The sequence below is a fragment of the Myotis davidii genome, unplaced genomic scaffold, assembly GCF_000327345.1.
Source record: "Myotis davidii unplaced genomic scaffold, ASM32734v1 scaffold38, whole genome shotgun sequence".
Classification (NCBI taxonomy): Eukaryota; Metazoa; Chordata; class Mammalia; order Chiroptera; family Vespertilionidae; genus Myotis; species Myotis davidii.
Genome location: NW_006291383.1, coordinates 6,882,408 through 6,907,015, shown reverse-complemented (window position 1 = coordinate 6,907,015; position 24,608 = coordinate 6,882,408). Strand labels below are relative to the sequence as shown.

General features: G+C 41.0%; 1 protein-coding gene across 1 annotated transcript in view; it reads right to left on the bottom strand.

Moving 5' to 3' along the window:
* Positions 1-24,608, bottom strand: part of PIGU (phosphatidylinositol glycan anchor biosynthesis class U) — an 85,327-nt gene that overhangs the window by 19,488 nt on the left and 41,231 nt on the right. The window contains exons 7-10 of the mRNA XM_006764579.2: positions 21,166-21,263; positions 5,631-5,785; positions 3,943-4,086; positions 1,413-1,537 (exon numbers count right to left, since the gene is read on the bottom strand). Coding sequence (XP_006764642.1) covers positions 1,413-1,537; positions 3,943-4,086; positions 5,631-5,785; positions 21,166-21,263 — 522 coding nt within the window. The remainder of the gene's footprint in view (positions 1-1,412; positions 1,538-3,942; positions 4,087-5,630; positions 5,786-21,165; positions 21,264-24,608) is intronic.

The window sequence follows — 24,608 nt, the reverse complement described above, 5'->3', positions numbered from 1 at the left end:
AGAGGCTCGATGTCCCCAAGACCCACTAGGTCACAAACTGGGTGTGTTCACGTGTTTGGTGGCTTCATGGTTTGTCATTAGCTACTCTCTGCCAAGGGGCCTGCTCTGACCCTGTGCCCGCTGGACTGGGTGATTCTTATCTGTGCAATGAGGACGTCACAGGCAGAAGATGCCACTTCCTCCTCCCAGTCAGGCAGGCCTGGTCATCGCCCCACCAGGCCATCACCTGCAGGAGCAGGCCTGCCTGGCCCGCCCACTCAGCTGTTTACCTTGCTCAGAGGCCCACTGTTACAGGTAGGTTTCTTTCTGGCAGCTGGTCAGTTTCACTTCCTGGTTGACTCCCAGACAGCCCCAAAACAACAATAAAAAGTCACTTCCTCTGAAGCCTGCCCTTCAGAATTCATTCTTGACACCTTGCTATCCACCCACTGTAGGCAAGGAAAGTTCAACAGCTTCCTTTCCATTCTGGTTAGAGAATCAGGTGGTGTTGGGCCGCTGACACTGCCTCTTTATTAGAGGTTTAAAAACCCATCCACAAACATTTGCCGAGTTGTGCTGTGCGTCAGGTTTGATCCTAGGTGTTGGGACACAGAGGCAAGTGAATCATGAGCCTATGGAGCCCACAAACACTGAAAAGAACCCACGCAGAGGGCTAAGAGCCCCCGGACACTGGGGGCTAGGAAGCACAACTAGATCCCCACTCGGTCACCTTCTGAGCACGGGATGATCAGAGATTAAAGGGGTTTTCACCTGGGCAGGAAATCCAGTATTGCCATCTGTCTTCTATAGACCTTTGGGTGCAGCTCTTAGAAACGGTTCAAAGCCCTAGGTCTAGCATTGCACTAATATGATAGCCTTCACCAGGTATGGCTTCTTAAGGTTAATTTAATCTGAATTAAAAATTCAGTTTCTTAGTCACACTAGTGGCTACTCTATTGGACTGTGCAGACATAGGACACTTTCATCATCACAGAAAGTCCTATTGGACAGTATTGACTAGAGGCTCACAGATCTGGATTCCAATGCTAGCCCTTCCACTAACCAGACATGTGACCTTGAACAAGCGGCTCTACCTTTCTGTACCTCAGTTTTCTCATCTGCAAAATGGAGATACTTTCCTCAAAGGCTGGAATGAAGATAAAATGAGCTCATGCATGTAATACTCTTAGGACCACAATGGCCAGGTACATAGTAAGTACTCAATAAATGGTAGTTATTTTTATTTTCATCATTAGTCCATAGCACCAAGGAGGCAGTTACTGTGCCTCATGTCACTGCCTCTCTCCTGGTACTGTTGGCATAGCAGATGCCCATCAAATGCCCATCAATTCCTTTTTCCCTGGTTGCTTCATCCAAGGCTAGGCTGACACATACCTGCCACCAGGGAATAAGAGGCAGGAATGAATACTCACATCTGTAGAGATGGTTCCACACGGGGAAGAAGGCCATATAGAGGGCCACATCCCCCACTGTTGGGTAGGACTTGAAGATGGAGATGATGGCAATCTGGATGAACATGAAGAAGATAGGGTGCTCCCTGGGGTAGGGCAGGACAGACATACAGACAGAGATCAGTCAGGCACCAGGTCCACCCCTGAGACTCCTGACTCTATCCCTCAAACCCAAAACTACTCTCCAGGAAACTTCAGGCAAGGGCTGACTCTGCTACCCATAAGACACTGGGCCCAGGTCAAGTAGCAGAGCCGAAAACTGTGTGGCCGGCTGTCGTGGCTCAGTGTTTGAGTGCCGACCTATGAACCAGGTCATGGTTCATTCCCGGTCAGGGCACATCCCTGGGTTGCAGACTTGATCCCCAGTAGGGGTGTGCAGGAGGCAGCCAATCAATGTTTCTCTCTCATTGAAGTTTCTATCTCTCCCTCTCTGAAATCAATAAAAATATATTTAAAATCAAACAAACAAAAATCTGTGGGGACCCAGAGATGCCCAAGGTGGTAAGGAGGGCTCAGCAAACACTAGAGAAACAGCGCACAGAGACATTTCCCATCACCCTCCCCACAACCAGCCCCCAGGAGCCACCAAGGAAAAAACAAATGAAGTCAGCTGTTCTTTATTACTGGGTTTAAAAGCCTGCTTGTAAGTAGGTAGTCTCCCTGGCCAGAGGCCCCTCTGACAACCGGACGCAGGGCAGGAAGTGCTTCCTTGCTGATGCTTTTCCTCTGACAATTGGGTCAGTGGGGTCTACAGACCCTTAGCTACGAGGAACTCTTTTCCAGAAAGAGAACTGAGAGCTGGGAAGCTTTTCAGCTCGTAAGGGCTGGAACTGGAGTTCTTGTTACCTTAAGCCAATAACAAAATGGTTACCATTCCCTGAACCCTTGCTTCTGCTAAGCTCTGTGCTGGGCCCTTCTCTTACAGTGTTGCAAGTGATCCTCACTACACCTCAACTGCCCCTCGAGGTAGGCAGTGCTGTCACCTGCACTGTGCAGATGAGGAAATCAGGTTCAGGAAAGTCGAGCTAGCTAGTAAGCAAATGAGCTGTTTGTCTTCAGAACACCTAAGCACCACCGATACTGTTCACAGTGACAGCTCTGATCAGGCAGGCGGGGACAGAGCTCAGTCTCCAGAGTTCCTCCAAGAGCTGACCGCATGCAAAAGGGGAAGCAAACAGAAAGAGGCCAGAGCTACACCCTTGTTAGCTGTTTCTAAGCAACATGCACGTGGCCTACATCTGCACAGTTCCTGGATGCCCAACTCATGGAGATTTTCTTCAGAGGTTAATGGCATTCTTGTCTTGCAGGTCAAAGGTCAGGGTGACTCAATGGATGTAAATCTGACAAACATGAAAATCCAATAAACATGTACACACCCAAACACTCCAATCCGTCTACAGAGCAACTACAGAAACTCAGCTTGGCAAAGTCACGCAACCCTGTAGCTTCTAAGGGTTCAGCTACCTCAGTGATCATCTTCCTAAAGATAATCCAATCTCACTTATTCATGGATAATTGAGACCATTATAAACTTTTGAACAATAATAGATACAGAGGCAGAGCTGCCTCAAACAGAGTGTCAAACTGCATCGGGAAGGCCGGGGAGGGTTCGGGGGCGGGAGGTAGGGGGGTAAGAGATCAACCAAAGGACTTGTATGCATGCATATAAGCATAACCAATGGACATAAGACACTGGGGAATAGGGGAGGCTAGGGGACTGTCTAGGGCGGGGGGAAAAAATGGATACATATGTAATACCCTTTGTAATAAAAAATAAAATAAAAAAAATAAAAATAAAATAACTACAAAAAAAAAAAAGATAATCCAAATCACTGGCTTTTTAGGTAGCTGGTAACAGCTGCAACATTTCTTTGAAAAGACCAGTAAAAATGTAGTGCCAACAAGGATGGAGACCGAACCTCCTGCGACACTGCCTAGAGACAGGTGGAAGCAGACACTGCAGGGAGCTTCATATGCGGGCACAGGAGGGCAGCAGTGGGGGAGGTCAGGTATCTTCATATGCTCTGTCCCCACACTTCTGAGCTGGTGGTGGTGTTTCACATAATGGTGGTGCTGTTGTCTAACTAGGAACTATCTGTGGCCTTTCCCCTGTTGACCTAACACACCTTGAGTCCCCTTGGGCGAACTGTCACTGGGCTGCTGATACAGGACACCCAGTAAAATTCACTTTTTCCAAAGACAATCTGCAACTCCAACCTCTGCTGTTATCCAAAACAGTGAGTGGACTCAGCAGCAGTGTGGGCGCAATGCCCCAGAGTGAGGCCAGGAGAAATATCAGGGTGCTCCCTGCAGCCTGCACTCATGTGTGACTCTATTGTTGGCTATGGCCACTGACACCCAGGGCGATTGAGGGCAGGGTTCCCTGGGCAAAGATGGCAGAAACCTAATAGCAGATGCTCCCAATCTGAAAGGCACCTGCAAGGCGACAAATGGTTCTCTGAATAAAGAAGGAGCAGGTCCAACCACTTACTTCAGCTTAATGGCTAAGGGGATGGTGTAGAAGAAGACGTTGATCTGAAACACACACACGAAGAAGAGGCTGAAGTGCTCAAACATCTCTGCAAAGAAGTACCAAAAAAGACCAATGTTTGGAGTGAGATCTGGAACAGAAAGTCTGGAGTGAAGAAAACAAAGGGAGAGAAAAAAGAGAGCAAAGTTATAAATCGTCTGCTTTAACCTGGTTTTCTCCTGAAGACGCTGATCACTACTAGGCTGTGAAGAATGACTTTGTCTCCACAGAGGTCAGGCTGTGAGGGGCTCTATAGGCACCCTGGATGTAGGTAATTAACAAAAACAAGGGGCCGAGAATGACAACCTATAATAAGTATTAGCTGAGCCAAACTCTGGCATGTATCAAATATCTGAAATGAGGCAGGGATTCATGCTAGAAATAAAAAGATCAGCTCCTATTGTACTGCCAAGACATATATGTTTAAAATTAGGAGATACTCAGTACTGTAACAAAAGAGGAATGGTTCTACATGAACAGGATCTATTTGGGGCACTCCAAAGACCTGCCTAGAGGAACAAGCTTCAGCATCCCACAGCAGGAGCCACTGCAGTGAGACTTCTAGGGGCTGAGGAGTCATCAGCAGATTCTGGCGAGGATACCAGACCCCATTTGAGAAGTTCAGGTTTAACTGGAAAACTTTTTGTTGAGTTGTATCAGATAAAAATGGGCTGCAATTCTGGCTCTTCTAAAAATTTACATTATATTTTTTATTTGAAAAAATAGGGAGTGGAAACTGATGTCATTCACAATTTTAAAAGGGGAACATATGGAGCATGAAGAACAAATAGGGAAGGACTCGTGGTCAGATTTCACTAACACAGCTTCTCCCAGGGCAAGGCCTTGCCTTCTGCTGTAACTACATTTCCTCATCTGTGAAATGAGGTACAGAACACAGTCTGTGGCCAGCAGAAAACCAGGAAAGGCTTTCACTCCTATCCAAGGCGTTACAAATTCCTATTCAAGGCAGAGCATGAAGAGCTGAAAGTTACTAAGATATTGTTATATTCAGCCAGGATTTAACACAAATTAGCAGCTCAGAATCCCCAAGGGGAGTCTGCCACTCCAGATCCCTTCCCACCCTGGTTTAAGTGTCTACCACCCCACTGGGCTGTGAGCTCCTTGAAGCTTGGGCATATACCATACAGAGAGTGTTCGGAAATGTCTGCAGAATTCTTACTGCAAACCCATTTTGATTTTTTCTAAAAAGGTTGACACGTGGGAGGTGGCTTTATTTTAAAGAGACCCTCTTGTAGCAAAGGAATACACCCATTCCTCTTTGGGACTGAACCAAAACCTTCTAGGCAGAGGCTGGCAATCGCTTTGGATGTTCCTAGAGAATGCACTAGGTCAAATATATGCCCTAGACCAGTGGTTCTCAAAGTGCATTTCCTGGACCAGCAGATCAGCATCACCTGAAAACTTGTTACAAATGCAAATTCTTGGTCCCTACCTCAGACTTACTAAAAACCTCTAGACGTGGGGCCCAGCAATGGGGTGTTAGCAAGCCCTGAAGGTAATTCTGGTGCACACTAAAGTTGAAGACCACGGTGTCTAGATGCTCCCTGTGGTTGCTCGCACTCTGATTCCAGCTGGAGTTGTGAAAACCAAATTAGCTTCCAGAGTTTTCTAATGAGGTCATTACTTACATGAAGCCGTAGACTGCAGGGATGAAATCCCAGGAGCTGAGAAGGAAGAAGGAGAGGCAAATGATTACCACTAGGCTTCCCATGTACATCATGGCATACTCCCAAGAGAAGATCCAGAAGGCTTTGCTCTTTACTTTCACAGGGATGTACTGCCGCTAGGAGAGAAGGCAAAATGGTACATTTAGGGAGGACAATAATAGAGGGCAGTTATCACTTTAAACTTCAAGATCTGTCCTGCAAAATGCAGGAAATAAAAAGGTTGAAAATCAAAGGATTGAAAATATATACTAGGTAAATACTAAAAAAATTAGTTTGGTTATACTGTTACCAAATAATAAACTTTAATGTAAAAAATATTACAGAGATAAGGATGCTCCATAATCATAAAAAGTGCTAGTCATCAGAAAGATTTAACATTTCTAAATTTGTATATAGCTAATAACACAGTCTCAAAATATATAAAACAGACATGGACAGAGCTACAAAGGAAAAACAGACAAATCAATCATCAGTGTATAACTGAACAGATCAAACAGACAAAAACCAGTAACCAAGTGGCACATGTGAATAGCATATTTAATAAATTTGGTCTCATGAGAGCTTATAAAATATAGCACTCCCAGGTAGCTGATTGATGTTTGTTTCTCATCATTGATGTTTCTATTGCTCTCTCCCTCTCCTTTTCTCTCTGAAATTAATAAAAATATATTTTTCCCTAAGAACAGGAACAAGACAGGGATGTCCCCTTACACCACTCTTTTTTTCCCCCCTTTCACCACTCTTATTCAATAAAAAAATATTTTTAAAAAATGATGAGAGAGAATCATTGATCACCTGCTTCCTGCATGCCTCCACCAGGGATCGAGCCCACAACCCAGGCATGCGCCCTGAGCGGGAATTGAACCGTGATCTCCTGGTTCATGCGTCAACATTCAACCTCTGAGCTACACCACTGGGCTGGGGACATTTATTTATTTATTTTTAAAAAATCTATACTGTTGAGAGTACTTACAGAGTTCCCCTTTCCCCCTCCCCCAATGTCCCCCTCTACCCAGTTCCCACCCCAGGCCTTCACCACCCTATTGTCTGTGTCTACAGGTTCTTTAGTTAATTTCTTCCCACACTCCCCCTCACTCCCACCCCGCAAGATTCGCCATTCTGTTCAATGTTTCCATGCCTCTAGTTCTATTTTATTCATCAACTAGAGGCCCGGTGCATGATATTCATGCACTGGGGTGGGGCGGGGGGTGTCCCTCAGCCTGGCCTGCATCCTCTCGCAGTCTGGGACCCCTCGGGGAATGTCCGCCTGATAAAGAGCAGGCCCAGCCAGTTTCACAGGAAAGTTCTATCAACATACAAGGAACAGATGACTGTAATATTAAATTAACTTGTTCATAGCAAATAATATAAGCTTGATACCAAAATCACTTAACCAATACAAATGCAAAAGTGCTAAATGAAATATTATGTAATATAATTCAGCAACACATGAAAAAGATCATGATAAAGTTCTGTTATAAGTAGGTTAAGTTTTTTCCAAAAATTCAAGGTTAGTTCAACATAAGAAAGCTGTTAATATATATATCTCACAAACAGCTTCAAGAAATCATATTAGTATCTAGATATATGCAACAACTATTTATGATGAAAATAACAACAAAATTCAGTGAAGTGGCAGGGTAAAAAATTAACATAGAAATAGCTTTCAAATGCACAAATAATAAAAAATTAGAGGACACAATGGTAGATGAAACCACATTTATAATAACACCAACGAAAATAAAACTCAGATTTAAATTTAACAGGAAATGTGCAAAACCTATTCAAGGAAAATTTTAAAGCAATCCTGAAAGACACTAAAATCAACTTGAACTAATGGACAGATATCTCCCGTTCTTGTTTAGAATGATTCAACATTATAAATATGTCAGTTCTCCTTAAACAGATTTATAAATTAAATTCAATAATGCAGTCCCAATAAAAATGTCAAATAGCTACTTTATGGAATTATACAAAACAATGTAAAGGTCGTATGGAAAAACAAACATGCAAGAATAGCTAGGAAAACAAGTGATAAGGAAAAATCATGAAGTGTTGACTAGCCCTATCAGACATTAAGATACACTATAAACCTCTATAATTAAAACAGTGTAATACTGGCACATACACTGTATAGACAAACAGACTAGTGGAATAGAACAAAAAGTCCAGCATTATACCAAAATACTTATTTTTTAATAAATGGTGCCAGGACAATTTAGGTAGCCATTTGGAAAAAGATAAAATCAGACCTATATCTCACACCATTGTTGTAGTAAACTCCAAATCAATTAGGGATGTAAATATTTTTTTAATGAAAGCATGAAATGTTAGAAAAAGCATGGTAAACTTGTCTTTAACTATGATGTAGGAGAAAGCTAAAATATCCAGAGGCAATAAAAGACTGATTAAATTTGGTTACATTACAATGAAAAGTTCTGTGCAACAAAATCACTATAAATAAATTGAGAATATATGTCCACACAAAAACTTATACATGAATGTTCATAGCAGCATTATTCATAATAGCCTAAAAGTAAAACCAATCCAAATGTCTATCAACTGAATGAATGAATAAATAAAATATAGCATACTATAAGAATAAATTTGGTTACACTAATGGAATAGTGTTTGGCAATAAAAAGGAATGAAGTACTAATAATACATGCTACAACAGAAATGAACCTTAAAAATCTCATGCTAAATGAAAGAAAAGCCCACATATTGCATGATTCCATTTATATGAAACTAGAGGCCTGGTGCACGAAATTCATGCAGGGGAGGGGGGTTGTCCCTCGGCTTAGCCTGCACCCTCTCCAATCTGGGACCACTTGGGGGATGTCCGACTGCCAGCAGTCCGGGACTGCTGGCTCCTAACCGCTCGCCTGCCTGCCAGCCTGATGGCCCCCTAACCGCTCCCCTGTCAACCTGATTGCCCCCAGCTGCCCTCCCCTGCTGGCCCAATACATAAACAAAGTCAAAAGACAACTGAAAAACTAGAAGAAAATATTTGCAAAGGTTTAATACTTTTAATACATAAAGTGTACAGTTTCTTTCAGGATTGTGTCTTTTAATACATCAAGTGTATAGTGTCTTTCAGGATTGCTCCCGTCGACCTGATCGCTCCCAACGGCCCTCCCCTACCGACCTGATCACCCGCAACTGCCCTCCCCTGCTGGCCTGATCATCCTCAACTGCCCTCCCCTGCTGGCCCGATCGCCCCCAACTGCCCTCCCCTGCTGGCCTGATCACTGCTGGCTCCTAACCACTCGCCTGCCTATCTGATTGCCCCTAACCACTCCCCTGCCGGTCTGATCACCCCCAACTGCCCTCCCCTGCTGGCCCGATCGCCCCCAACTGCCCTCCCCTGCTGGCCTGATCGCCCACAACTGTCCTCCCCTGCCGCGACCCGCCTCCTCTGCCGGGACCTGCCTCCTCTGTGCTGCACGGAGCTGTGGGACTCCCAGGTCTCACCATGTGGGAGCAGCAGACAGGCCCTGCCTCTGCTGTGTGTGTGGCCATCTTATGATGACGTTGCGCAAGGGCACGAGGACCACCTAGGCTTTTATTAGTATAAATGTGCAGGATAGAGGGCTGGAGGTGAGAGGGCACTGGGAGAAAACAGAGTGACTGCTAATGGATATGGGGTTCCTTTTTGGGTGATAAGAAGTTAGAATTGATTGTGGTTATGGCTGCACAACTCTGTGAATGCACTAAAAACAAACTGTACAGTTTATTTTTTAAAATATATTTTATTGATTTTTTTACAGAGAGGAAGGGAGAGGGATAGAGAGTTAGAAACATCGATGAGAGAGAAGCATCGATCAGCTGCCTCCTGCATACCCCGCACTGGGGATGTGCCTGCAACCAAGGTACATACCCTTGACTGGAATCGAACCTGGGACTCTTCAGTCCCCAGGCCAACGCTCTATCCAGTGAGCCAAACCGGCTAGGGCTAAACTGTATACTTTAAATAGGTAAAAATGTATGGTATATAAAGTATACCTTTTAAAAAATATATATATTCTAGCGATTTTTTTACAGAGAGGAAGGGAGAGGGATAGAGAGTTAGAAACATCGATGAGAGAGAAACATCAATCAGCTGCCTCCTGCATCCCCCGCACTGGGGATGTGCCCACAACCAAGGTACATGCCCTTGACCGGAATTGAGCCTGGGACCCCCAAGTCTGCAGGCTGACGCTCTATGCACTGAGCCAAACCAGTCAGGGCAGATAAAGTATATCTTGATAAATAATAAAAGCTGTTAAAGGAAAAAAAAAAAACTATAAACAAAGTCGAAAGACAACTGAAAAACTAGAAGAAAATATTTGCAAAGGTTTAATACTTTTAATACATAAAGGATTCTTAAAAATTTAGAGAAAAAGTATCTAAATCCAACAGAAAATGAGGAGGGGGGAGGAATAAATAGACAATGCACAAATATGAAGAAAATGTTCAAACTCACTTATATTTAGAGAAATGCAAATTAAGACAACACTGAGACATCATTTCTCATGATTAGACTGGCAAAATTTTTAAATGTAACAACACATCTTGTTAGTGAACCTGTGGGAAAGCATGTACTCTCCTACTTTACTGGTGGGAATAGAAAATCTGTATATGCTTTCTGGAGGGAAATGGAAAAGACCTGACAAAACTACACATGCACTTATCTTTGGATCCAGTAATTTACTTCTAGAAATCTACCTGGAATTCAAAAATACACCTCCAATAATACAAGAGTACACATACACAAGGTTACTCATTGAAGCATTAATTTAAGTGCAAAATCCTGGAAACAATCTAAATTCCCATATACTGGAGAGAAGTTAACACACAATGAAGTACTATGCAGCTTTAAAAAAAAAAAAAAAGAAAGAAAAAAGAATAAGGAGTATCTCTGTTTCAATAATTTCCAGGAAATCATGTTAAGTGGAAAAAGCAGAACACAAAAAGAGTATCTAGTACAAGAAAGAAGGGGAGGATGTAAAAAAATACATGTGTGCCCTGGCCGGCGTGACTCAGTGGTTGAAGCATTGTCCTGTGGACTGGTAGGTCACGGGTTTGATTCCAGTCAGGGCACATACTTGGGTTGCAGGTTTGATCCCCGGTTGAGGCATCTATGGGATGTTTCTCTCTCTCTCTCTCTCTCTCTCTCCCCCTCCTCCCTTCCTCCCTATCTAAAAAAAAAAATTTAAATGAATGAATAAAATAAAAAATACATGCATCTATTCATTTGTGCAAAAGCAATGCAGCAAAGATAAACCGAAAACTAAAGAAAATAATTACTTAGGATGACAGGAAAGGTAGAAAGCAAAGACCAAGATAGCAGGGATGAGCCCTAGCTGGTTTGGCTCAGTGGACAGAGCATCGGCCTATGGACTGAAAAGTCCCGGGTTTGATTCCAATCAAGGGCACATGCCTGGGTTGTGGGCTTGATCCCCAGTAGGGGGCATGCAGAAGGCAGCCAATCAATTATTCTTTCTCATTATTGATGTTTCTATCTCTCTGTCCCTCTCCCTTTCACTCTGAAATCAATTTTAAAAAAAAGATAACAGGGATGAGGACAGAATAATAATCCTCTGAATATATCTTTTTAAAAATATATAGGATATCATCTATTTCTGCATGTGGTTTGTATTAAAAAATTCATACTGGAGCACTCAGACGAGAAGCATATCTTAGTCACTCTTCGACTCTGAGCTGGACATGGCCTGAATCAACCTGATTTGACCTCCTCAAATGTCCCCATTGGGAAATTTTATCTCGGGACTAGGGCATTCTGCTTGTAAAAAAACAGGAACATACTGAGAATTTTGAGCAATAAATCAATCTAATAGTTGAAATGAAGACAAGGATGTGGCATTGTCAGAACTACTGGTCCAAGGAAAAGTAGGTGCAATGAAGATTTGACAACACAAGTCATGGATGAGCTAGATAGACTTGCCCAAAGACAACAGCAGACTAGAAAAGCAGAAAGATTGTTGTCTCACTTCTTTGTGGGTCTGGGACACTGTGTAAGTCTTAGAGTTGCTGAATATATCTTTTTGTATAGCTGACTCTTAGAATCATATTTCAGTCCCTTCACATACCCCCCAAACAAACAATTAAAATCAACCAGGACATAGGGGAAATCCAAATGAATATAGCCCTAACCAGTTTGGCTCAGTGGATAGAGTGTCGGCCTGTGGACTCAAGGTCTCAGGTTCGATTCTAGTCAAGGCATGTACCTTGGTTGTGGGCACATACCCGGTGGGGAGTGTGCAGGAGGCAACTGATGAATATTTCTAACTCTCTGTCCCTATCTCTTCCTCTCTGTAAAAAAAAATAAAATATATTTTAAAAAATGAATATAAACAGTAATAAGTTAAACTAACTATATCACAAATCAATAACATAACCACACTCAAGGGTCAAATGGGGGTAGAAAAGAACTAAACTAAGTGACTATGAGAAACAGTAAGTTGACAGAATACTGTAAGGCTAAAGACAATAAGAACTATATATGAGCGCTATAATCAAGTCAGTAAGTGTATTTTTATGGGGGTATTCTCACAGCAATTCTAGAACTACTTTATGTGCATACTAGAATTGAACAGACAAGAAAATATATTGCAGACAATGAAAGCTAGGTTTCTCACTGTTAAGAGAAAGAAGTTATAAGGAAAAGGGGGAGACTAAAGTGAACCCTGTGGTGTTGGCTAGAATCACAGGTATCAGTATAAATGGATAGAAAGGTAAAGAATTACAGATGGCCCTAGCTGGTTTGGCTCAGTGGATAGAGTGTCTGCCTGCAGGCTGAAGGGTCCCAAGTTCCATTCCGGTCAAGGGTACACGCCCAGGCTGCAGGCTCGATCCCCAGTACGGGGCGTGCAGGAGGCAGCCAATCAATGATTCTCTCTCATCATTGATGTTTCTATCTCTCTCCCTCTCTCTTTCTCTCTGAAATCAATAAAAATATATATTTTTAAAAAGAATTATAGATGTGTGTATATGTCAGTTAGCACACATACATTATTTCATAGCTCTGTTAGAAGCAATGATTCCCTAATAACAATAAGCATACCTAAAACCCTTGGTTTCTAAATAACATTCTTCAATAAAAGGAATCCAAGTGTCCCTGAAGAAGTACTGATTTCAGGGCTGGGTGAGGAAAATACAAGATGAGCCTGGAACATCTTGTGGTGCCAGAAAAAAAGGGAAGGAAAGGCTCAAAAATAGTCGGGGCTTGTCAAAATAACACAGGAGCAAATCTGAAGGAGCTCTTCATGGTCAGAGTTAGAAAAATCTGAGCAATAAGCTAATGATAGTATCTAATTTTTTTAAAGGGGAAATTCATATAACGTACATTTAACCATTTTAAAGTGTGCAAATTGGTGACCATTTTAGTCATGTATAGTGCATAGGTTCTTTAACAGTTACCTTGAAAGAAGTCTGAGGTTGGTGAGAGATAGATTCTCCTCTACAAAAAAAGCGAGCTCCAGAGCAGATTCTGGCATATTTTGCAACATTTATTAAACAAAAATTCATTAGCAAGCAGGCACAAAACAGTGGGAGGCAAGCCATGCATGTTTCTCTCATACAATGTGTTCGTTCTCTCTCTCTCTCTCTCTCTCTCTCATCAGTAAAAACATATCTTCTGGTGAGGATTTCAAACAAACAAACAAACAAACAAACAAATAAATAAAGTACTCTAGCCTCTAGCCACGTGTGGCTATTTAAACTTAAATTAATGGGAATCTATTAAAATTAAAAATTCAATTCCTCAGTCTCACTAGCACACTTCATTGCTCAATATTAACAATATAGAGATATAGGTCATTTTTATCACCACAAGAAGTTCTATTGATAACACTGCCCTAAAATACAGTTTCAAGAGAATAGTACATTTCTGGGGATGAAAAATAATTCAACAAAGACGCATCCATAGATAAATTCAAAGAAGGCACTTAGGTTCTGAGTTCCTTTCTACAGTTCTACCTGTCCTTGGTCATCTATCTTGATCCTTCCCTTTTCCTGAAAAATACTGCCATCTAGCATAGAAGGAAGGGACAAAGGGAGGGAAGAAGGAGAAAAACAAAACCTTGAAAGCAAATTTTGTGTGTGTGTATGTGTTGTTGTTTTGTCATTCTTCTCTACTAATGATATTTAAAAAGAAACAGGTGAGAAGTGAAAAAGACAGGCATGAAGAACTGAATCAGGTACACTGTTCAAAGCAGCTCTCTTAGGAGAGAGAGTCCTAAGCACACACTCAGGAGATGAGGTTTCACTCTTTGCAAATCCCATTAGCAAGCTCCAAGTTTCCAGTTGCTATTATGTTCTCAGTGCTTACTGGACCTGAAGTATTAGCGTCAATGTTTGGGTGGAAATGATTTTTTTCCCCTGGCAAATCTGTGATTATAAAATGTGCAATAAATTTTAGGTATAATTTTTTTTTTATTTTAAAACAGTTTTGAGAGTCAGGTTTGCTTTGGGAAACAAAGCTCTGAAAACATAAAGTAATGTATAATTTACCAAGTCTACCTATAAAAACTGAACTTGCACTTAACCTTTCAGGACTTACTCCTGTTACATAAAATGAGGCATGCCTAAAATATTTAAAAAAGAAACTCAAGGAATCCTTTGATTTCTTGTTATTTATAAACCCTAGAGCCAAACTTAATCTACAAGTCCAGACTGCAAATTTCACAGTGAACAGATGAGGATTCATTTTACCCACCTCTTTTCATTTACTACCTCTTTTGCTCAATAGCAAATGCTAACTGAAAATGAAAAGTGTGTAAGTAGAAGTGTTGAAAGAATGGTGCTGAAATGTTCTGATCAATTTTTAAACCTTTTTATTTTAAAATACAGAAAACTACGTAAAATATATAACTCAGTGAATGATTATAAGGCAAATATCCTTATAACCACTACCCGGGTCAAGAGAAAGGCATTTCCAGTGACTCTCCAAGTCTTTCTCTGTGTCCTGTCCCTACCACAATCCCCTCTTCCCTCCAAAGTAACCACATTTATCCTGGCTTTGATAGTACAAAAATATCACTTCCTTGCATTTCTTTATGGTTTGCCACATAAATGTGCATCCCTTTACATAATAGTTAAGTCTTGTCTATTAAAAAAAATCTGATTCAACTTTTAAGTCTCTTTTAATGCACAGGTCCTATATCCCACCTTACTCCCATGCACTGCTGTTCCTTTCTTCCTTAGAATTCATCTGTTGAAGTACCTGAGGCATTTAACCTATGGAATGTCCTACAATCTGGTTTTTGCTATTACATACTTTGTCTTTAGTATTTCTTATAAATTGGCAGCTGTATCCAGAGGCTTGATCAAGTTTGGCTTTGATCCTTTTGGCAAAACTTTGGTGGCAGTGTGTTCTTTCATCAGGAGGCATGATTTTTGTTTGTTTGTTTTAGTATATTTTTATTGATTTCAGAGAGGAAAGGAGAGGGGGAGATAGAAACACCAATGATGAGAGAGAATCATTGATCGGTTGCCTCCTGCATGCCCCACACAAGATTAAGCCTGCAACCCAGGCATGTGTGCTTCACCAGAATCGAACCCGGGACCCTCAGTCCACAGGCCAACACTCTATCCACTGAGCCAAACTGGCTGGGGCTTGTTTGTTTTTTGATGTTAGTAGCTACTAATCCTCTATGCCTAGATCAACTGGGGTTGCAGAATTATACTATCCTATCATTTTGTTACCATTTGTAAGCTGAAATAATTTCATAAAAAGATGCTTCCTCTCACTTACTATATGGTTACCTCATGATACAGAAAAGGAAGGATAAATGCCTATTTTTTTTCTTTTATTTATACATTTTTCAAGATAATGAATTGATTCTCTTTCAGCTCTCTTAATTTGACCAATTAGATTTTCTTTTAGATATCATTATGAATTTAAATATATTTATCGGTTTCAATCCATTGCAATTCTTTTCCCAATGCTCAATTTGCCCGCTTTTTGTCACTGGGAGCATCTCCAAGTTGGATCCTGAGTCCTTTTGAGGTGACCCCAGCAGCCAGCCTTTGATAGCTTCCTTGTTATCTGGTATCACAATGTTCCAGGATTATCCTGTACATTGCCTGCCCTACACCTACGATCAGCCATTTCTCTCAGAAGCCTTGGTTTCTTTTGATGGGGAAATGGCATTTTAAGATCACAATCTGGGTCCCAAGGTTGATACTGGATTGGTCATTGTTTCTAGACTTTTTTGTAGACATAAACATAGACACACACAAATATTCAAATACCTACAGGATGAGGCAGGTAACAAATGAAAAGAGATGAAGCATATGGGATTGTGGTAAAATGAAGAGAGCATACTTTTTCTAAAGGAGACAAATCTTTAAAATTTTCAAAAGAAGCTGGAAATATAAATTTTTAACATGAATTTTTAAAACATTGACAACTAATTTTAAATAATTAAACACTAGGGTCAAATAAAACATCAGTGGGCCAGATGTGGTTAATGGACTATGTGCACTCTCAACCTGAAAGTTTTAACCGGTAATTATATCCCCCAAGTCACATTGTTGCTAATATGTAAAAATATTTAGGGAAGTAAGAGGATTCTCAGGCTGCTTTAAGAAAAACCAAACTATACTAAGGAAGAGGAGAAATGTATAATTATCTCCCTTTCCCCAACTCTCTAAATCACTAGGGAGAAAAGCTTTTTCTGAACAGAAATCATTTTCTCTCTAGGACAATATTGTGAAAAGAAGTCAATTATCAGAATAAATTCAAAGAAATGCTTTAAATAAGGTCTTAACAAAACAAACTCTTCCAAAGTACTAACACTCCTATGTTCATTTACAATAGCCAAGATATGGAAGCAATCTAAATGTCCATCAACAGATGAGTAGATTAAAAAAGTTTATATATATATATATATATATATCCATATAATAAACCAGCAGAGGAGGCGGGTCACAGCAGGGAGGGCAGTTGGGGGCAATCAGGCTGGCAGGGGAGCATTTAGGCATCGATCAGGCTGGCAGGGGAGTGGTTAGGGGGTGATCAGGCTGGCAGGCAGGAGCAGTTAGGGGCAATCAGGCAGGTAGGCAGGCAAGCAGTTGGGAGCTAGCAGTCCTGGATTGTGAGGGGGATGTCTGAATGCCCGGGATTGGGCCTAAACGGGCAGTCAGACATCCCTTGTGAGGTCCCAGATTGGAGAGGATGCAGACTGGGCTGCAGGACACACACTACCCCACAGATTTCATGCACCAGGCCTCTAGTGTATATATAATGGAATATTATTCCGCCATAAAAAGAATAGACTCTTACCATTTGTAACTACATGGATGGACCTAGGGAGTATCATGCTAAGTGAAATAAATCAGACAAAGAAAGATAGATACCATATGATTTCACTTATATGGGGAATCTATATAACAAAATAAACAAACAAATTAGAAACAGACTGATAGATACAGAGAACAGACTGATGGTTGCTAAAGGGGAGGGGATTTGGGAGACTGGGTGAAAAATAATGAAGGAATTAAGAAGTACAATTAGCCAAAACCGGTTTGGCTCAGTGGATAGAGCGTCGGCCTGCGGACTGAGAGGTCCCAGGTTCGATTCCGGTCAAGGGCATGTACCTGGGTTGCGGACACATCCCCAGTAGGAGATGTGCAGGAGGCAGCTGATCGACGTTTCTCTCTCATCGATGTTTCTGACTCTCTATCTCTCTCCCTTCCTCTTTGTAAAAAACTGGTCCTGCGGGGGGGGGGGTTCCTCAGCCCGGCCTGTGCCCTCTCGCAGTCCGGGAGCCCTTGGGGGATGTTCAACTGATGGCTTAGGTCCGCTCTCTGGAGTGGGCCTAAGCTGTCAGTCAGACATCCTTAGCGCTGCCACGGAGGTGGGAAAGGCTCCCGCCGCCACCACTGCGCTAGCCAGCCATGAACCGGCTTCTGGCTGAGTGGTGCTCCCCCTGTGGGAGCGCACTGACCACCAGGGGGCAGCTCCTGCATTGAGCGTCTGCCCCCTGGTGTTCAGTGTGTGTCATAGCGTCCAGTCATTCCATTGTTTGGTCAATTTGCATATTACCCTTTTATTATATAGGAGGACTAGAGGCCCTATTCATGCACTGGTGGGGTCCCTCGGCCTGGCCTGCAGGGATCGGGCAAATCCGTGCACCGGGCCTCCAACATCTCTCGAGGGGTCCCAGATTGCAAGAGGACACAGGCCAGGCCAAGGGACCCCACCAGTGCACAAATCTATGCACCAGGCCTCTAGTATTGTAATAACTATGTATGGTGCCAAGTGGGTACTTGAAATATTGGGGAAATCACTGTAAATTATATGATTGTTTGACTACTATGCTGTCTGTACACCTGAAACTAATACAAAGTAATATTGAATGTCAACTGTAATTGAAAAATAAAATTTAAAAAAAGAGAGAAAAGAAACAACAAAATTTTTTATACCTAAGCTTTTAGAGTTTAAGGATGAGACGTGTAAATGCATGATCATTCCCTTACCCTCATTTTTACCTGTTCTAAAAGAAAAGGAAGCTAACACCATTGTCACCTCTGCCTTGACCCCCTTCTGGAAGCAGCAGAGACAACAGAAAGCTGCTGGGGAAAGAGAAAAGATGTGAAGAATTCTGAACAGCCCCAAAAATGCCTAGGGAAGGGACCCATTATCAAGAAAAACCTGGTTGGGTTTGGCTCCTTTGATACAAGGTAGAACCATGTAATCTACCCCAAACTCCAGAAAGTATAGAAATCACAGGAGTAACCCTTCCAGTTCAAAGACAAGAGGTCAGAGTGGATCCTTAAGGGCACTCACAAAGTATTTTCCCCTGGTTTCTGTTACTTTCTTTCAAAGAAAATAAGAACCTCAAGCCATGTAAGGGGATCCAAGGCTTTAGGAATCCCAAGCAAAAGGAAGGAGGAAACTAGGAACTTCACTGACGGCACCTCTGCTAGCCTCACAGCTCGGCCTCAAGGTCCTGTGCACTTTAGGGCTCTCTATTTTATTCTACACGCTATCAGATCATAACATTTTAAGCTTGTCTCTCATTGGGAAACTAGGCCCTAAGCCAAGGTCAGAGGAAGAATAGAGATGGGGGAGGAGACCAGAGGGCTCAAACTATCACTCTCATAAGTGACTCACTAGTGAGCTAGATGCAGCATCCCCTGCCTTTGATGCTGCTGAAGCCTTCCTGTGTCTCACATGGGGAAGAGAAAAAAAGTTTTGCCTCTGACACTGGTTGGACATTAGCTTGTCTACCTCCTACCCTCTCAAAATTCCACCAGCAGAATGGAGGCAAGTTTGCAGTGTCAAAGAAGTACAAACTAACTTTCACAGTTCCTTTGACCATAGAAAATGAAATATTTTCTTTTCTCCCTCATCACTCCATGTACCTTCAAGCTGGTGACCCTGTCCTTTCTTTGAACATTTGAGCACTAATAACCATAACTGATGTCTATTGAACTCTTATCATACTCTGTTCTAAATATTTGACATGTATTAACCCTTTTCAGCAGCTACTATTATATTATCCCCATTTTATAGGTGAGTAAACCAAACATAGAAAAGTAGTCACTTTCCCAAGATTACAAAGCTAATACCCATCTAAGCCAGGACAACTTCAGAGCCTGTATTCTATTTCCCTCCTTTTTACTATAAAATTTTCAAACACACAAAAAAAGTTGAAAGAATACGCTAATCAACCATATATCTATCACTGAAATTAAATATTAACACTTTGCCATACTTTTTATCTGTGTATATAAATTTTTCTCTGTGCATAAATTTTCTACATATCATGACACCTCTCCCCAAAATACTTCTGCATGTAGCTCCTAAAAGTAAGGAGATTCTGCCCAGCTGGCATGGCTCAGTGACTGAGTTTTGACCTATGAACTAGAAGGTCACAGTTTGAATGAAATGTATTTTTCAGACAGTGAATGCGTGATGTCAATGAACATGCAAGAGACTGGACAACTTGATTAAAATTCCTAAGGCTAGAATATAAAATAAATAGTATATCAATTATATTTAAAACCATAATGTAGCCCTGGCCAGTGTGTCTCAGTGGATAGAGCATCAGCCTGCAGACTGAAGGGTCCCAGGTTCGATTCCTGGTCAGAGCACATGCCTGGGTTGCGGGCTCTATCCCCAGTGTGGAGCATGCAGGAAACAGCCAATCAATGATTCTCACTCATCAATGATGTTTCTATCTCTCACTCCTTTTCCCTTCCTCTCTGAAATCAATAAAAATAAGTATTAAAAAATAAATATATATACACATATTAAAAAAGTAAGGAGATTTTCCTATATACCACAATATTATGATCACATCCAAGACATTAACAATTCTCTATCATCATCTAATAGCAAATGTATATTCAAAATATTCTAAATGTTCCCCAAACGTACTTTATAGCTGTTTTTTCCAAACCAGAATCCAATCAAGACTCACCCATTCCACTTGGTTATTGTGTCTCCTTAGTCTAGAACAGTACTCTCACTTGATCTTTTTCATGACAACTTTTCAAGGGAACCAGACCAACTAGCTATCTTATAGACCATCCTACATTCTGATTGTTTTACTGTTTCCTCATGGTATCATGTAACTTGTTCCTCCACGCTTGTATTTCCTAAAAACCACAAGGCATATCTAGAGGCTTAATGAAGGTTACCCATTTAGGTCAGAATACTTCGGAGTTGATGCTGTGCACTTTGTGCTGCATCACGTCGAGAAGCACATCCTGTCAGGCTGTTCTGCTACAAGTGATGCTGAGTTGGACTACTGGGTTAAGGTGGTGACAGCCAGAGCATTCCTTTGTAAATAGTTATTTTTCACTTTTCTATTAGCAGACAATTTAGAGGTGGGAGTGGGGCGTAATATTTTGGCACCATGCAAATATCCTAGTTCTCCAAAAATCTTTCACCTGAAGATTTGGCATCCTTGATGATCTTTGCTAGAGTCAGTCATTTCACTGGTGATCTGCTATTCTGTCATTCCTTCTACATTTATAAGCTGCATTCTTCTGTAAAGTTTTGCCTCATTAATTGGGAAAGAGCCGTAGTTCCTTTTTAAAAGGTAGGGAGCTGCTTAATTCTTTCCTTTTAATTATTAATTTTCAGAGTAAGAAATTGGTCAAACAGCCAAACCTAATGATAATGTGTACTTTTTTCCCCTCTCCTCACCTCTTTTCTGAGCATAACTATGTACACATAGATTTTTATTTATTCAGTGTCTTACAATTACCTGATGCTAAAAATATCCTAAATATAGCCAGCAGGAGCCCCTTTGGACTGATTCCACTGTTCTTTTGACATAGTACCATTAATCTTTGACAACTATTTTGCTTTCCATCTTAACACGATGTTCCAATCAAGCCTGTGCTGTACTAGTAAGTGTGAATTGGAGACCCAGTCCTATTGCCTGGTTAAGCCATGCCCTCCTTTCCCCCAAGCAGAGACCAGGCCATGTATCAAATGTCACTGAGTACTGGATTCTGACCAGCAAGTGCTTACCTGGAGGAGATAGAGGAGTCCTGGGACAAACAAGGTGAGTGGGTACAGAGACTGGTATGTTGCTAAGGCAAGAAAAATAGCACTGAGGAAGGCACTACCTGTAAAAAGAAATAGATGTATGGAATAATCCAGCCTCATCAATCAGAATTAGATTCGGAGGGTCCCCAAATCAAGAAACTTTCTATAACTTTTCAAATAAATCACCTGTCAAATATCCCCTGATATACAAGGTGCTTTGGAAACTCACAGCACCTTGAAAGGAAGTTTCTTGGCTTGAATTCCAATGAAAGGAAAACAAGGAAGTAAAAATCATTTACCTTTAGCAACCCGAAATACCACAGAAATATTTATTATAACATTTCCAGAACCATAAAGATTTCATAAAACTTCAGCCCAAAGGGATGGGGAGTAAGAGATCAACAAAGGATTTGTATGCATGCATATAAGTATATCCAATAAACACAGACAGTCGGGGGGAGGGGGGTGGTGAGGGCCAGTGCTGGGGGGAGGAGCAACTGGGAGAGGTTAATGGGGGGGGAAAGGAGACACATGTAATACTTTCAATAAAGAATTTTTAAAATTAAAAACAAAAAACAACAACACTTCAGTCCAAAGATGAATAAAGGGATCAAGTCTATTAACACCATGTCCTACTTAAGTTACCAATTGATTATGCCTACAGTTATTGTTTAAGCTCTTCAGAGTGTGAAACCTATCCTTTTGGATGTTCTAAAACCCCATCACTATTTTTTTTCTTGAGAGTGTATTTATTAAAGCTGGGGACAGTGAAACAAAAGAAGAGCTTAGGATAGAAGAAGCAACAGGAGAGAGCCTAGATCAGGGTGCAAACTTTTTGACTCGAGGGCCACAATGGGTTCTTAAACTGGACCGGAGGGCCGGAACAAAAGCATGGATGGAGTGTTTGTGTGAACTAATATAAATTCAAAGTAAACATCATTACATAAAAGGGTACGGTCTTTTTTTTTTTAGTTTTATTCATTTCAAATGGGCCGGATCCGGCCCGCAGGCCGTAGTTTGCCCACGGCTGGCCTAGATGGTGCTGCTTTGGCTCTCTAAAAACTTTATAAGAAAGAAGTGAGGCACACCAGGCTTCCTGGACTCATTGAGAAGTAAAAGTCACATGACAGAAGTGGGCCAAGGCAGGACTGCTTTTAGCTTACTGAAAAGTCAGAGAAAAGGGGGCCTTGGAGACAGGTTCAGGGGATTAGCCCAGGACGAGCTGCTGTTGCTTCCCTGGTTGCAAGTCTTGTGCGGACCCTTAGAGTTTAGGAAAAAGAGAACAAAAGTTCATGCCCAAGAAAAGGAGGGGTGCGGGTGTGCTCTAAGGAGAGCACATTCCCAACACTATTTTTATAACACCCTTCCTTATGTACTATCTTCAAGACATGTGTTTATTTTTTTCCAGATTAACATTTATTTATTGATTGACTGTTACTCCTCACCCAAGGATATTTTCTCCATTGATTTTTTTTTCTTTTTTGAGAGAGTGGAAGAGAGGGAAGGAGGGAGGGAGGAGGAGCAAGAGAGAAAGAGAGAGGGAAGCATCTCTCCTGCATGCACCCCAACAGGGCTGGGAATCAAACCTGCAACGCAGGCATGTGCCCTTGACCGGGAATTAAACCCAAGATCTTTTGGTACGAGGGCTGATGCTCTAACCATGGAGCCACACTGACCGGGCTTAAATTATATTCATTTTATTAATAATGTTTTCATTCCCTACATAAAATGGGCCATTATGGAATCATTAAACATGATGGTATAAAAAATTTGCAATGACACGGAAAGATGTTTATAATCCTATTAAGTGAAGGTTACAAAAGAGATATATACTAGGATTTCTTAAAAAATATGTATAAACAGCCCTAGCCAGTTTGGCTCAATGGAGAGAGTGTCAGTCCCTGGACCAAAGGGTCCCAGGTTCAGTTCCAGTCAAGGGCATGTACCGGTTGCAGCTTGATCCTCAGCCCTGGTCGGGATGCATGCAGGATGCAACCAATCAATATGTCTTTTTCACATAGATGTTTTTCTCTGTCTCTCCCCATCCTTTCTACTCTCTCTCTAAAAAACAAACAAACAAAAAAACAACGGAAAAATATCCTTGGGTGAGGATTAACAAAAAAAAATGCACAAACAATTTTATTAACTAATATTACCTCAATCAATAAAAATAAAAAATTATATTTTCAACAATAAAGAATTAAAAAAATTTAAAAACCACATGCATAAACAAACTTGTTTAAAAGGCTAAAAAGCTAGGCCACAAAGTTCACAGTGGTTATCTCTGTCTTGTGGGATTATGGATGATTTTTCATACATTTGCTTCTATGTAGTTTCTAAATTTTCTATAATGAACATGCATTGTCTTTGTCATAAGAAAAAGACTGATTTCTTTTCTTTTTTTCAAAACACATAGCTATTCCCTTTCAATGGCTTAAGATAAACAGATCACCTTAAAGCAAGCATGTCAAACTCAAAAGACTAACACAGGCCAAATAAACAAGGTTTAAGTTTATGTGGGCTACAAAAAAACAAAAGCTTCAATTTTCATAGAAACATAGGTTTATTTCCATAGAGACATGCTGAATACAAAGGGCTGAAATAAATGAGTAATCATTAACATAAAATAATAGAACATTTTAATAAAAATTGATATTTTTTCTTAAACATTAACTTACCAGACACTGAATAACTACACAAATAAGCATAACACAATAAACCTATTTTTCTTGTTCTCTGGAAGCAAAATATTTCCTGTTGTGCACATCAAACAAGTCAGTACAAGACTAATGACGTGGCCATGGGCTGCTAAAATATTCGCTGCTAGTATTAGTGGAGAGAAATGGTGCGCCTGTGCGTAAGGCGCATAAGGGAAATGAATGCAACATAATTATAGTAATCGGTCATTAGCAAATGTTGTAGTTCATTATTAATAATTATGTATAACAAGATATTGTAAACATTAAGTTAAAAAAATTTTATTAAAACATTTCTTACATACCGTTATATTGGCTGGGCCACAGAAATATTTGCAGGCCATGAGTTTGACATGCTTGCCTTAAAGCCGTGACTAGAAAAGCCTAGTTTACAACAGAAGTTTCAAAGTACCTTAGAAATCAATAGAGTGTAATTGATGGTCTAAGGCTAGTGTTCTATATAGATAATATTTCATTAAATGACAGTATCCATTTAATGATCATTCTTATTAGTGTGAGGTCAACTGTTCACTGAAAATAACAGACATGCTCTTAATGGTGCTTCCTAAAAGGAGGAACTAGTCACCCACTCAGTCCTTCCAATAACTCCATGAGTGGGTACTATTACACGTAAGGAAACTGAAGAACAGAGAAGTTATTTGTCCAGGGTCACAACACTAGTGAATAACAGAAATAGGGTTTGAACCCAGAGAGTCTCGTTCCAGACCC